Raw genomic sequence first — 11,965 nt, 5'->3', positions numbered from 1 at the left:
GTGGGCTCCGATTCCCCCCACTATCAGGCTCTGGGCATCACACAAACCCCTGGCCCCAACACCAGCAGCGTGCCCCTGCATTCCCAACACCCCCCCCACTACAGCCAGCAGCTCCTCAGGGAGCGGGGAGCTGGGAGCTTGGTGTTTATCAGGAGCAAGCAGCAATCCCATCAGTCTGGCTGGGCCGGTGCCACTGCGGGCACGTCGCATTTGGAGCGGAGCAGCTTTGCTTATTGTATAAGCTGCTTGTGCTTCCAGCTCAACTTTCCCCTTCCCAGCTCAGTGCTTTTCAAGGGCTCACACATCAAAATGGGTCAATAGCTGCCCTAGTCACGGCTTTGTGGAAGGTTTTGTTTTGGGAGAACGGCCCACAGCCTCCACAAATAAGCTGGATCTGATTAGCTCAGAGGCAAGCAGTGCAGGAGCAGCTGCAGGCTGTATCTGCTGAGTGGAGATTTCCTCACCCATAAGATTGCTGACAGATGCTATTGAGTAAAATACAGTGCTGGCTTTCACCACAAGTCAAAAGGGAAGTCCCAGCAAGAGCAGCAAGAAGCATGACGGTTGTCTTTAGGATGGGGATGTATGTACTGACACGCTCTGTGGGCACACACTCCCCACCCTTCATTCTCAGAGGAATCTTCCATTAGGCAGGCACAGGGATGGCTTCGCAATGCCCAGTTCCAAAAAGAAACAGGCCAGACCTCAAAGCCCGGCTGATTCAGAGGTGCCATGGTCCTGGGCAGATTAAAATACCTCTCTGAAGTGACAAGTTAATCCTGAAGGAGCTAAAAAATTTCATAGGAAACACAGAAGCAGAGAACTATGGAAGTTAAATCAGATCCAGCTGGGATTTGCAGCAGCATCACAATATAAAAGCTCTGTGCTTGTTTCTGAAGTGCTGCCTTCTTGCTGTGGGTCTTGTAATAGTCTTTCCCAGTATTTTGCTTCCTGGGGAATAGTCATAATGGGTTTACAATGAACAAGACATTTACTGCTTATGTTTGTACCCTGCTGACTCACTTTATAACCACTCTTTACGCATAAGCCTGCAGCTCAGGCACTCAAGTCCAACATCTTCTGTGTATTTTAGATGGGGGCTGCTCTGTAGCCTTACCCAAAGGGAAAGAAGAGTCCTTATAACCCAAGAGATGAACACCAGTCTCCCACAGTGTGTCTAACAAGGGCTTTATTCAACAAGAGGGAGTGAAGAAAGAACATCCCAAGTGAACAGGCAGAAACAAGGAGCAGAGTGCTCCATGCACTTATTTTCTGATGCAGGGTTCTGTATCAGAAAAGGGTAGTTGTCCTCCAGGACAGACCTGAAGAAGACAGGATCAATACTAGAAGCAAAGTCCTCTGCTCTCACTGAACAGAGAAGTCCTTGTGTACAGGAGACAGGGCCACTAGCAGCTCCTCACAAGCACTAAATAAATCCCAGGGAAGGCCCTCATAGCCCTTATCTCCCTAGATATGGTGTGTGGATATGCAAAGGGACTCAGAAATCCTCGAAGGAATCCAGGTGTGGTGGCTGCAGCAGGAACAATGATGGCAACTGCTTCTCCCTGGATGTGGTTCATCTCAGCTCATCTCTGATACGGATGCATTGAGGCAGATTTGATGTTTGTTTTTATGCCACTTGGCATTTTTCCTGGAGAAAGAAAAAAAAGAAAAAGCAGTGCAAAATCAGCTATGTGTGAGGACATTTGCTCAGGATTTGTAAGACTCACAATGACCCCTTTTGTGTTCCACTTCAGGTACCACACTAGGCTTACCTGCTACAGCATCTTCCAGCTTCTGACCTAACACAATCAATCTCTTCTACAAATTGGCATCTTTCCTTGCTGATAAATCTCCTTGGCATTTCCTGTGTCCCCCTGCTACTCCCCAAATGCTATCATTGTTCCATCTTAAACAAGACATTCTCTTAGCAGGAGGCTTCTACGAGAGCATGGGCCTCGTTTGGTGTCACAGAAGCTGCTGGCAGCAGCACTCCGAGAAATTCCCATGCTGGTCCCCACTTCCATCTCAGAGAGCCTGTATCCCCTTCCCTGTAGCATTATTCATAGTCAAAGTGTATATTTAAATTGCTAAGCTTCTCCCAGATCTCTTCATTTCTCTTAACCACATCAACCTTTTGTACATTATTCCTCTTTGCTGATACCAATCACACATGGGAGCGTGTTCAAAGACATTGCACTAGCAGCTTACAGTAAGTGTATGGTGCTAAAAAAACCCAAGACAAGCAGAAAAATAAACAAAAAGTGATTAAAGAGCAGCACAGGGATATTCATAGAACATTCCTCCTTCAGGAAATGGAATGTATGTTCAAATTCAAACAGAGGAAAAGGAAGACTTCTGAACAGTAAAACTGCAGGACAAGAAAAGATTCAATGAGCAAATGGTTAACAGAGTATGAAACTATCTCAGACATATCCAAAGCGGGTCATTGCCTGCAGTGAACTGGCAGGCAATCTGACACCACTTCAGTGCTAACAATGAGTAGACAAATACTGTCAGACATTACTCCAAAAGGAAGTGTGAACAGGGCGGTATGGTTCACCCACTTCGGAGTACTTGGAGTGGTTCTGGTCCTCCCAGTTTTGAAAACAAACAAAAGATCCAGGTAAGAGTTGCAAGGCTGGGCTAAGATACATTGTAGTTTTCACACAAGGACATATAAACAGACCAGGAGACATTTGCTGGGGGAGGGAAGAGATGGACAAAGACAGGAAGACATGACAGACTTCTAAAAAATGAAAACTTGTATGGAGAAAGTAGGTGAGGAAAAAATATTCACCATTTCTCGACAGGTAAAAAGGAAACTAGCAATAAAATTACCAGACAAAAGATTTAAACATAAACATGATTGTTTTTTAAGTAAAACATGCGATAAAGCCATGGGACACGCTGCCATAGGTGGTATAGATGCCAAAACTGTAATTCAAAGAGGAGCTGCAGACATTGATGGCTGCTAAGCCAAACTCTGGGTTAAAAATCCCTAAACAACTACTGTCAGGATATAATTTGTTCTTATATTCTTTCAGGCTCGGCTATGGGCCACTATCAAAAGCAGGATTGTGGGAGTGACTTTTGGCAAAACCCAGTATAGCTGCTCTTATCAAAAGGGAACTTCCTGGTGACACAGGCTGGGCAAGTGGTCTTGTCACCAGCACACTACTGATGGACAGAAGCGACCGTCTTCCCATTCTGTAGCCAGAAACCACAGGGGCCTTCTTTGTTTCCAAATCACAGTGGAAATTACTTTCTAACTCTTACATAAATACATAATTAACTTAGGATTAATATTGTTGCTCAAGTTCATTTCTGAACACCAGTCATTATACAGACAAGAAAATACCAATTAGGTTATCCGATATCCAAAATCTCAATGACCATGAACACAAGGATGACAGCACAGGTTTGACCTGCAGGTCCCCCAAAAGAAACCCAGCAGAGGAGATTTACGGGGGAATACTGGAGCAGCCACGCCTGCAGTGATACCTCCACACAATGCCCCCTCAGCTTCTAGCATACTGTGGCTCAGGGACTTGGGAGTCAGAGCTCTGTCTTCAGGACTAGCTGTTGACTGATTTCTCATCAGTTTACCTACTTGCTTTTCCATCTCATCCAAACTTGACGTACACATCACACACTTGGCAACGTGTGGTGTAATTATTTAGTATTCAGAAAAGTACCTCCCTTGGGTTGGGAATCTACAAGATGCTGTTTTCACTGGTGCGCTCTCATTGATCCTTCTACACGGGAAACAGCGAACAGTCATTCCCCACACAACTGCTGGATACAAGTTGGGATTTTATAGGCTTCCAGACTTTCTTCTCCCTACCCTGAAGCTATCCTCAGTAGCAGAGCAGAGATCAGAACCGGATATAATATTGCAGGTGTGGATACCCAATGCAATTATACAATGATGTAATGACATCCTCTATTTCTCTCTTCTTTTTACAGTAATTCACAGATTCACAGAACTGCAGGGGTTGGAAGGCACCTCCAGAGATCATCGAGTCCAACCCTCTCCCCACCAAGCAGGTTCCCTAGAAATTCCTAACATTTGGTTTGCATTTTTGCCCAAACTGAACATGTATCTATTCTCCAAATACAGGTACTGTGCTTAGAGTCCAGGTGCTCGGCATGCAAAGTCAAAGTTCTATGCTCATGTGTTTCACTTTGTATTTAATACAAATGTAATCTACTATTCAGGGAAGTAATTTGGTACATGAAATCTGTGATTCTTTAGACAGCTTTAATTTTTTCCTTACTTTCAATTACCCATTATCATCAAGCTTTTCCACTTTATTGCCTACCCCCAACTTGTATTTGACAGCAAAACCCACAGCACAGATCCCTGCAAAAGTACACTGTGATCTCCCTCCACGTTGATCCCTACATTCACTACATCTATTATTAAATAGGTATTAAAAGTGAGAGTTAAGCTGAAGCTGGATGGCTGGGATCCATTTCAACCTCCGAGCCAATTTTGAGCAGGTATTAGGCTACTGTTCCAACCTGACTCATGTTATTAAGGTTGTACCTAAAAGGTGACTGGGGAAGGATCTCTACATCTGCATTTGTCTGTCTTACTCCCTGCATTTCGACTGCTGTCAGACATGCAACTTATTTACCTGGCTGTCCTGCTTGTGCCATCTGCACTCCTGCCAGCATTGGCTGCTGCTGAGCTGGTGCACCTGACATGGGGACCTGCTGCATGCCCGAAGCACCTGCAATGATGGCACCAGCTCCTGGCTGGCCTGTCTGGACAGATCCCCCAGAGCCAGGGGGTCGCCGATTTGACAATCCTTTCCCAAAGGCCACAGCCGCTACCAGCGCGTTGGTATCTGCAGGGTTGAAAGTCTGCTTGTTCTGCCGTAAACCTGTAGAAAAAGAAGTGATTTTGGAGCATTTCAGCAATGAAGTCTAAAGACTTGCATAGTATGATTTATTTCTCTGGTATTTTGGTGCAGGTAATAAGAGACCAGCTTCTAACAAGCTGTCCTACAGGAGTCTCAGCAGGGTCAAAGAAGCTGCAAACTCCAGGACAGTGGTGATCCGAGAGCTTCTCCACTGAGAGCAGGGCATACGCTGCTCAGGGAAGCGGGACAGAGGGAGCCAACTCCTCCACGCCTGTGAGAATGTTCCCACTAAAAGCTCCTCCATGCTGAATCCTACAGCAGGCAGCAAGCACTGTGTTTTAGATAAACAATGGCAACAAACAATGATCTCAAAGCAGCACAATGTCTGCGACTTTTTCTACCACACACCTGCCCAGTCACACTATCAACCCTGGAAAACAGACAGAACTTGTACTTAGGTCCTTGCTTACACTATGTGGGTATAAAAGATGACCAAAAAAAATCCCCATTACCTTTGAGAGTTGTGCACAACACACCCCAAGGCATAGGGAGCAGCTTATGACAGAGACCATTAAAATAAAGATGTGCATCATCAGAGTCAGAACCAGAAAAGCTTAACCAAGAGCTTGAAGCAGTCACCATCTAAAGGACGTCACACAAAAGCCTGCCAACAAACATGCTGGGGACTCATTCAGAACACAGCTAAGGGGTTTCCCAATCACTGCCACTGCATTTTCACAGGTATTTTTATTAATCCAAGTTGACCAGAATGTTTTCTTGGTAAACACATACCACTTCTTCAAAGGGGGATAAGGCAAAGGATTGGGATGACTTTCCTGACATGCACTGGTGACACAGGCAGAACAGATTGCACCCATAAGACCCCTTTGAAAATTAAAGGGCTCCAGGACAGCCAATCTTGCATCTTCCTGAATGTTTCTGTCTGTGCTGCTCATCTGTATTTCCCATGCTTCAGGGTCTCTGATTTACCATTTTCTGCCATTGCTTGGACCCTGCACCCCACTCCCACCGCAGTGACGTACCTCCACTTTCAGATTCACGCTCCTCTTTGCTGATTTTCTCCAGCAGATTTGAGCACATTTTGTTCAGACTTTGAATCTGTTTCTGCAAAATGAAAGCCATTAGGAACCACAAAGATACCTCCAACCCAGTACAAGTCAGCAAGGTAGATGAACAAGCTTTCTCTTCCCAGGGTCTGTGTAACCAAAAATAAGCATTTTGGCAGTGGAGCACAGAGAGCCCAGTGCTAATGCATGCAGGTGGGGACTGTGGAGATGGGATGGCCTTCACCTTTCCCTTACTGGTCTGATGGTACTGCTTGTGAACAGCCAGCAGGCTGAACACCCTTGCTTTGTGAAACTGTGGAGGAACCCCAACCTCAGCTGGAAAAATCTCAGACAGAAAAGGACACAGCAAAAAAGGAAACAATCAAACAATCACAAGGAAGGGGAGTTAAAGGGCATCTCATGCCCAAGGACTAAGAGGCAGGAGTATCAAACTCTTCTTCACCTACCTGTGCCACATCAGGGCTAATTCGAGCTGCATCTGTGATCAGCTGCTTCTCCTGCTCCTCCACCTCGGGGTCAGGTTTAGTTCGCAGATGGTCAGGCACGACCTCATGGCTGAACACGGGCACGCGCCCCTCTGTCTGCCGCTGCAATAGTCGGACAAGACACGCTCAGAGCCCCCTCCTCCAGCCCAGCACTCAGACAGCTCAAGACCAGAGCACAGGCCGTGGTGTTGGAACCAGTTAGTAGCATGCTGCAGGGAAACCTTGACCTGGGGAGCATTAGGAAGTTCCAACAATTTGCCTAGGGATTTGCACTGTGTCTGCATAGTCAGAGCAACCCATGGGGGCTGAAGAGCAGTCCTCCAGCACGGCCACAGACAGCTGAAGACATTGCCAATGCTGGAGGTTTGGTACAACACCCCATATTGGTCAGAAGACAAGCAGGGCAAATTGAGATGCAGGTGTCTGACAGAAACTGCACAGCTACAGCAGAGAAAACCAGGAGCTTACAGAGAGACCTCCCAGCTATGCAAGACACTCTCTCTTTCAACCCCAACATCATGAAAACAGCATTTATGGACAGGAACACCTCCTGTAAAGCCTAACCAGTGCAAGTGTTCAGAGGTGAAAGCCCCCCAGTGAAGCAGCTCCCAGGCACAAAAGAGCTGAGGAATGCCAAGCACAAGGACTGGTAAGCTGGAGCAGGTACACGAGCACTTTCTGATACTCCAGCGCCAACATTCAGAGGGAAGTTTCTTACCATGATCTCCTCATCACGGTCTGGAGACAGCACTAAGGGTATGATAACCTGGTTTCGCAACAGTGGGGTCTTCTCATGCTTTAGCACTTTATTCAAGGTGTTCAGCTGCCCTGAGAGCAATGCAAAGCTGTCCAGAACAGAGGGCCTGGGAAAGCAAATAAAGAGGACAAGACATGGACAGGGATGCCACAGACAGTTTTTATCTTTTCACAACTCAAGTGGCTGGGAAGTGAGGAAATAAAACTATTACTCCTCAAATCAGTCTACTCCAGGCAGTAAGCAGTAAAACCTTGGGCTGAATGTGCAGGTGTGGACAAATTCCAGCCCCTACATACACTGCTGCAAACAGCTCAGGGACACTGCAAGTGGTACCACTGGAAGTGGCAGTTGTTTGGGATTTCAGTAACCTACACAGAAACAATGCTTTCCTTATCACTAACTCACCCAGTGCAATTCTAGAGCAAGGCCTGAGAAACAATCCAACTGCGAAGCAGTACAGCCAAAAGGGACAGTATTTATAGCCTGGCTATCCAGACAAAGGAAGAATGAAGCAAAATAACTGATAATCTTGTCCAGTAAGTGCCCTTCAGCTTGCTCTCTCTGGGGAATTCATCACCTCTCCTGCCTTCTACAATGTAACTATCAGCGCTAATTGCCTCTGAAGCTTTGCCACAGTGGCAGACACCGTCTAAGATACTGTGTAGTTTATTAGGCTGCAGATGTAACATCTTTACACTCCAGCAGGAAGCTAATGCCACCTTGCAAGTCTCTCAAACTGACTGGTAAAACATCAGAACCACCAAAACACAAGAGCTGAGTTTATACCGGAGCGAGAAAAGCCAAAGTCAAGAAATGCAGAAAGAACATTGCTCATTTTATGGTGTACATGGGTCTCTGAACTTTTGTCCAAGAAGTTTCCAGTCACTGCAGATGCAAGTCCAGTCCTCATAAAGTGTCTAGATTAAAAGGTGTTAACATGACACTATTGTTATACAGAATGAAACCAATGGATTTCAGCTGGTTTTCTGGTGGAAGATGTGTAGTGTTTCTTCCAGTAGAAATGTGAAAAACAAATTTAAACCTACTGACAATAGGCTAATGGGTTTTAATTATACTTTGTGGTTCTCTGAGCTGAGTCTGGAACAGCTTCAGCAGCGACTGACAGTGCCCCCAGCTCTGTGAGACACCTTACCATGTGAGCCGGTCGTACTCATTCTCCAGCTTATAGATAAAACTGACCAAGGAGTTCTTCAGGTCAGCCACCTGACTGATGAGCGCCTCCAGGGTCAGCTCCAGCTGCTTCTCCTCTCTCTAAAAAAAGGCAAAAAATGACAAGAGATGAGGACAAAGCTTCACACCTTCCCATACACATGCATAGTCCAACCTCTCCTATAGAAAGCCTCCTTTTCAGGGAAGCAAAGAGACTCTGGAAATAAAAATCCTGTGGTTTCACACTGACCCTTCCCCTTGGGTTGGAACACTTAGGCAGGAGAGTCATGCACGAGACAAACCATGGCTAGCTGTCCTTTTTAAGATCTAGATGAGTGTCATGGAAACACTGTCACTTACATCTGCTTTTTACCACATTGGGCAAAGTCATCAGTTAGCTCATACCTCCTTTGTGAGCCATGTAAACTAACACAGCTCAAAGCAGATTACCATTCCCTCAACCTGTTCTGACAGCAGATGTGGGCACAGTGGTGTCTCCACACCAAAAAGCCAAACAGCCCTTTGCAAAATGAGTTTCAGGTCCATGGCCTACAGAATCCAGTTTCTGTCCTTTCTTCCTGTACAAGTGCCACTTCCAGTTGCTAAAGAAACTGTCAGCTCTTCTCCTACGTGTGCTGTGCTGGCTGTGGGAGGCCCTGCTGTGACAGGGGCCACACATACCGACACATGAACACACCACCTCCTGCCTCTTGCTCTGGATTATGTTGTTTAAATAACCTTTTCCACTGACATCCCCAGGTCAGGAAGGATGGTGAGAGACAAAGCGTCAGGACAAGGGATCTGTTGCCAAAGACACCAAGGTATATCCTTGACTCTTGCAAAAACCCTCTAGAATCTTATCTATTCTAACTTATTCATAGTAGAGTATTGCACAAAATATAATTAAAGTTCCAACCCTAATGAACTGCTCATGTAAGTTGAGAACTGTAAAATAATAATCCATGAGGAGGGTGGGACAAAGCAATCAAATAATAGAAAGGGAATGCCGATTGGGAAAGCAGATAGCGTGACTCAGGCTGTTGGCATGCTTGCTATTGGGTTTGTTGTTGTTCTGTTCAAGTACACTGGACCAGGGTGAGCTTCTCCGGAGACATTATCAAGTATTATCTACCATGTTCATGAGAATACATGAACAGGTTATTTTTTCTATTTTATTTATAGCCTGACAAGACTATAATGGGTTTTTTTTAGTAATAACTGATCAGACTTCATTTCCCTTAACCACCCGAGAAGAAATAGCTGCGTCAACTGTATTCAGCCGTGTTCCTCAGTCCACAGAGCGGATTGCTGAGTGTCCCACCTCGCAATAAAAGCTCTCTCCTCCATCTCGCGATGGGACTAGTCAGTTCCTGACGCAATTAAGAAATGAGTCTACAACTGTTTGTGCGCGTTGTATTTGTGCAAGAAGATTAACTAACGCCTGTATTACAAGTTGGGCTGGTAGCCAGCGTTTTACCGCAGAGGTGCCAGGCGTATGCACCCACCACAGTTCACTTGGCCCGCTGCCTGTGCTTATCCAAGCGGCCCTCAAGAGGATGAATAAAATCCCATTGCACAGCAGCAGCGTGCTCCAAGCCTCCTTCTTTCTCTCACAGGCTCTCTCCAAAGCCATTAAGATTTGGAAGCAGATGTAAGCACTGCAAAGCATACATGCAATAAGACTGACCGGGGTTTCCAAGGAATGCTGTGCCTCTTGCAGGCGTATCCTATATTCAAGCAGCGATTTAAGGTGTTTGCTAGCAGTACTAAATTGCCCCGAGGCAGTAAAGATAGGGTTTATGGGAGGGATTGCTGAAGGACGTCCTGATGTGGAATGACTGAGAGTTAAAGGTGAAATTCAGAGTAGGTAAATGTAAAGCAACGCACGTGGCAAAACAAAGAGGGGGGGGGGGAACCCTGACTTTCCATACACAATGACATTCTCTGAGCTGATAACGTTATCACTCAGAACTGAGATCTTGAGATTACCTGTAACCTGTAAAAATATCTGTCCAGGGCTCAAGAAGGAGTCCAGAAAGTAAAAGCAATAACAGGATTTATTGGGAAAGCAACAGAAAACTAAGGATCGCTATGTCACTGAATAAATCTATGCCTCATTTGCATCTTGATTATTATGTGTCACTCTTGTCCCTCCAACTGAAAAGGAATATGTACAAATAAAGGCAACAAGGGTGATCAAGAATATTCCTCAGTTCCTTAGATACAGCAGCTAAAAGCAGAAGAGGCCAGTATGTGTGAGTGACTGATACAAGGAGAGACGATATAGCAGACCCTAGAGATGAGGAACTGCAGGGCAATCCATTTTTACTTTCTTTTCCAGGAGACTTGCACCAAGCCAGCAGGTAGCAGATTCAAACCCACCAAAGGCAGTGAACCTTTCATAGAATCATAGAATGGTCTGGGTTGGAAGGGACCCCAAGGATCATAGAGCTCCAACCCCCCTGCCACAGGCAGGGACACCAACCTCCAGGCCTGGAGCTACACAAGGCTGCCCAGGGCCCCATCCAACCTGGCCTTGAACACCTCCAGGGACGGGGAATCCACTATCTCTCTGGGCAGCCTGTTCCAGCACCTCACCACTCTTTCTGTAAAAAACTTCCCCCTAATATCTAATCTAAACCTTCCCTCTTTTAGCTTTAGTCCATTAACCTGCCACTGACCTCTGGAACCCTTTTCCACTGGACGTTATGGATGCTAAAAATCCACAACACTTCAAAAAGTAACTACATCCTCTTTCCATCCATGGCAATTCATTCAAGGCCACTAAGCACAAGGAAGGTGCGAGCGCTATCTGACACAGAAGGACCGCAATGGCTTGTTTGGCTCTCACAGCTTCCTTCGGGCATCGCCCTCTGATCTAGCGGAAAGCCAGGCTGGTAGGGACCGGGCCCTCAGGTGCCTGACGTGTGGTTCGACCACTTGCCGCAGCAAGGGCCGAGCGGCACAGGAGCCCCGGGACGGACGCACAGGCGGTCGCTGCCCGCCAAGGCACCGCGCCAGCCCGCAGGGCCGAGCGCAGCCTCCCACCCAGGCCGCCGCAGCCCTCCCGGGCCCGAGGACCGCAGGAGGAATTGCAGCCGCTGCGCTGGTCACCGCCTCGGGCCGAGCCCCGCGGTGCTCGGGGCCTCCGTGGCAGGAGGCTCCGAAACCAACCAGGCGGGCCGAACCCCGCCGCCGTGCGGCCCCGCAGGCCTCCCGCCCGCGGCAGGGCCCCGGCAGCGGCCCAGGCGGCCGTACGACACCCCCGAGCCGCGCCCCCGAGCCAGCCCGCGCCCGGGCCCGGCCAGGCCCGAGGCCCCTCACCTGCATGGCGGCGCCGCTCCGTTGCTACGGGAGAGCCGCGCTTCCGGGTCAGCCGCGCGCCGCGAGGGGCGGGGCCGGGGGGGCGCCGGGGCGGAGGTCAGAGGGCGCGGGGCGGGGCCGCGCCGGACATGGCGGCCGCCGAGAGGCCGGACTCGGAGGTGGGGCTGGGCTGGGCCGGGATAGGGCTGAGCTGGGTACGGGGGAGCTGGGGGCAAGAGCGAGGTGGGGTACGTTGGCGGTGCGGGGGACAGGGCCGCGGTGGGGCTGGGC

At 47.9% G+C, this 11,965-nt stretch overlaps 2 protein-coding genes across 2 annotated transcripts in view; one reads left to right on the top strand and one right to left on the bottom strand.

Moving 5' to 3' along the window:
* Positions 1 to 1,175: 1,175 nt before the first annotated feature.
* MED8 (mediator complex subunit 8) lies at positions 1,176 to 11,701 on the bottom strand (the record flags this gene model as incomplete). The annotated part of the gene is made up of 7 exons (XM_084266512.1): positions 1,176 to 1,651; positions 4,644 to 4,892; positions 5,915 to 5,996; positions 6,406 to 6,546; positions 7,163 to 7,307; positions 8,355 to 8,473; positions 11,696 to 11,701. The coding sequence occupies 7 exons, from the start codon at positions 11,699 to 11,701 to the stop codon at positions 1,587 to 1,589; spliced, it is 807 nt and encodes a 268-aa protein (XP_084122638.1). The 3' UTR covers positions 1,176 to 1,586.
* Positions 11,702 to 11,823: 122 nt separating this feature from the next.
* The window catches only part of SZT2 (SZT2 subunit of KICSTOR complex), a gene marked incomplete at its 5' end in the record, with an annotated part of 55,947 nt that continues 55,805 nt past the window's right edge, over positions 11,824 to 11,965 (top strand). Inside the window, one exon of the mRNA XM_084266059.1 lies at positions 11,824 to 11,853. Within this exon, the coding sequence (XP_084122185.1) occupies positions 11,824 to 11,853 (30 nt within the window). The remainder of the gene's footprint in view (positions 11,854 to 11,965) is intronic.

Source organism: Gallinula chloropus, assembly GCF_964237585.1.
Source record: "Gallinula chloropus genome assembly, chromosome: 6".
NCBI lineage: Eukaryota > Metazoa > Chordata > Aves > Gruiformes > Rallidae > Gallinula > Gallinula chloropus.
This window is presented reverse-complemented; position numbering and strand designations above follow the sequence as displayed.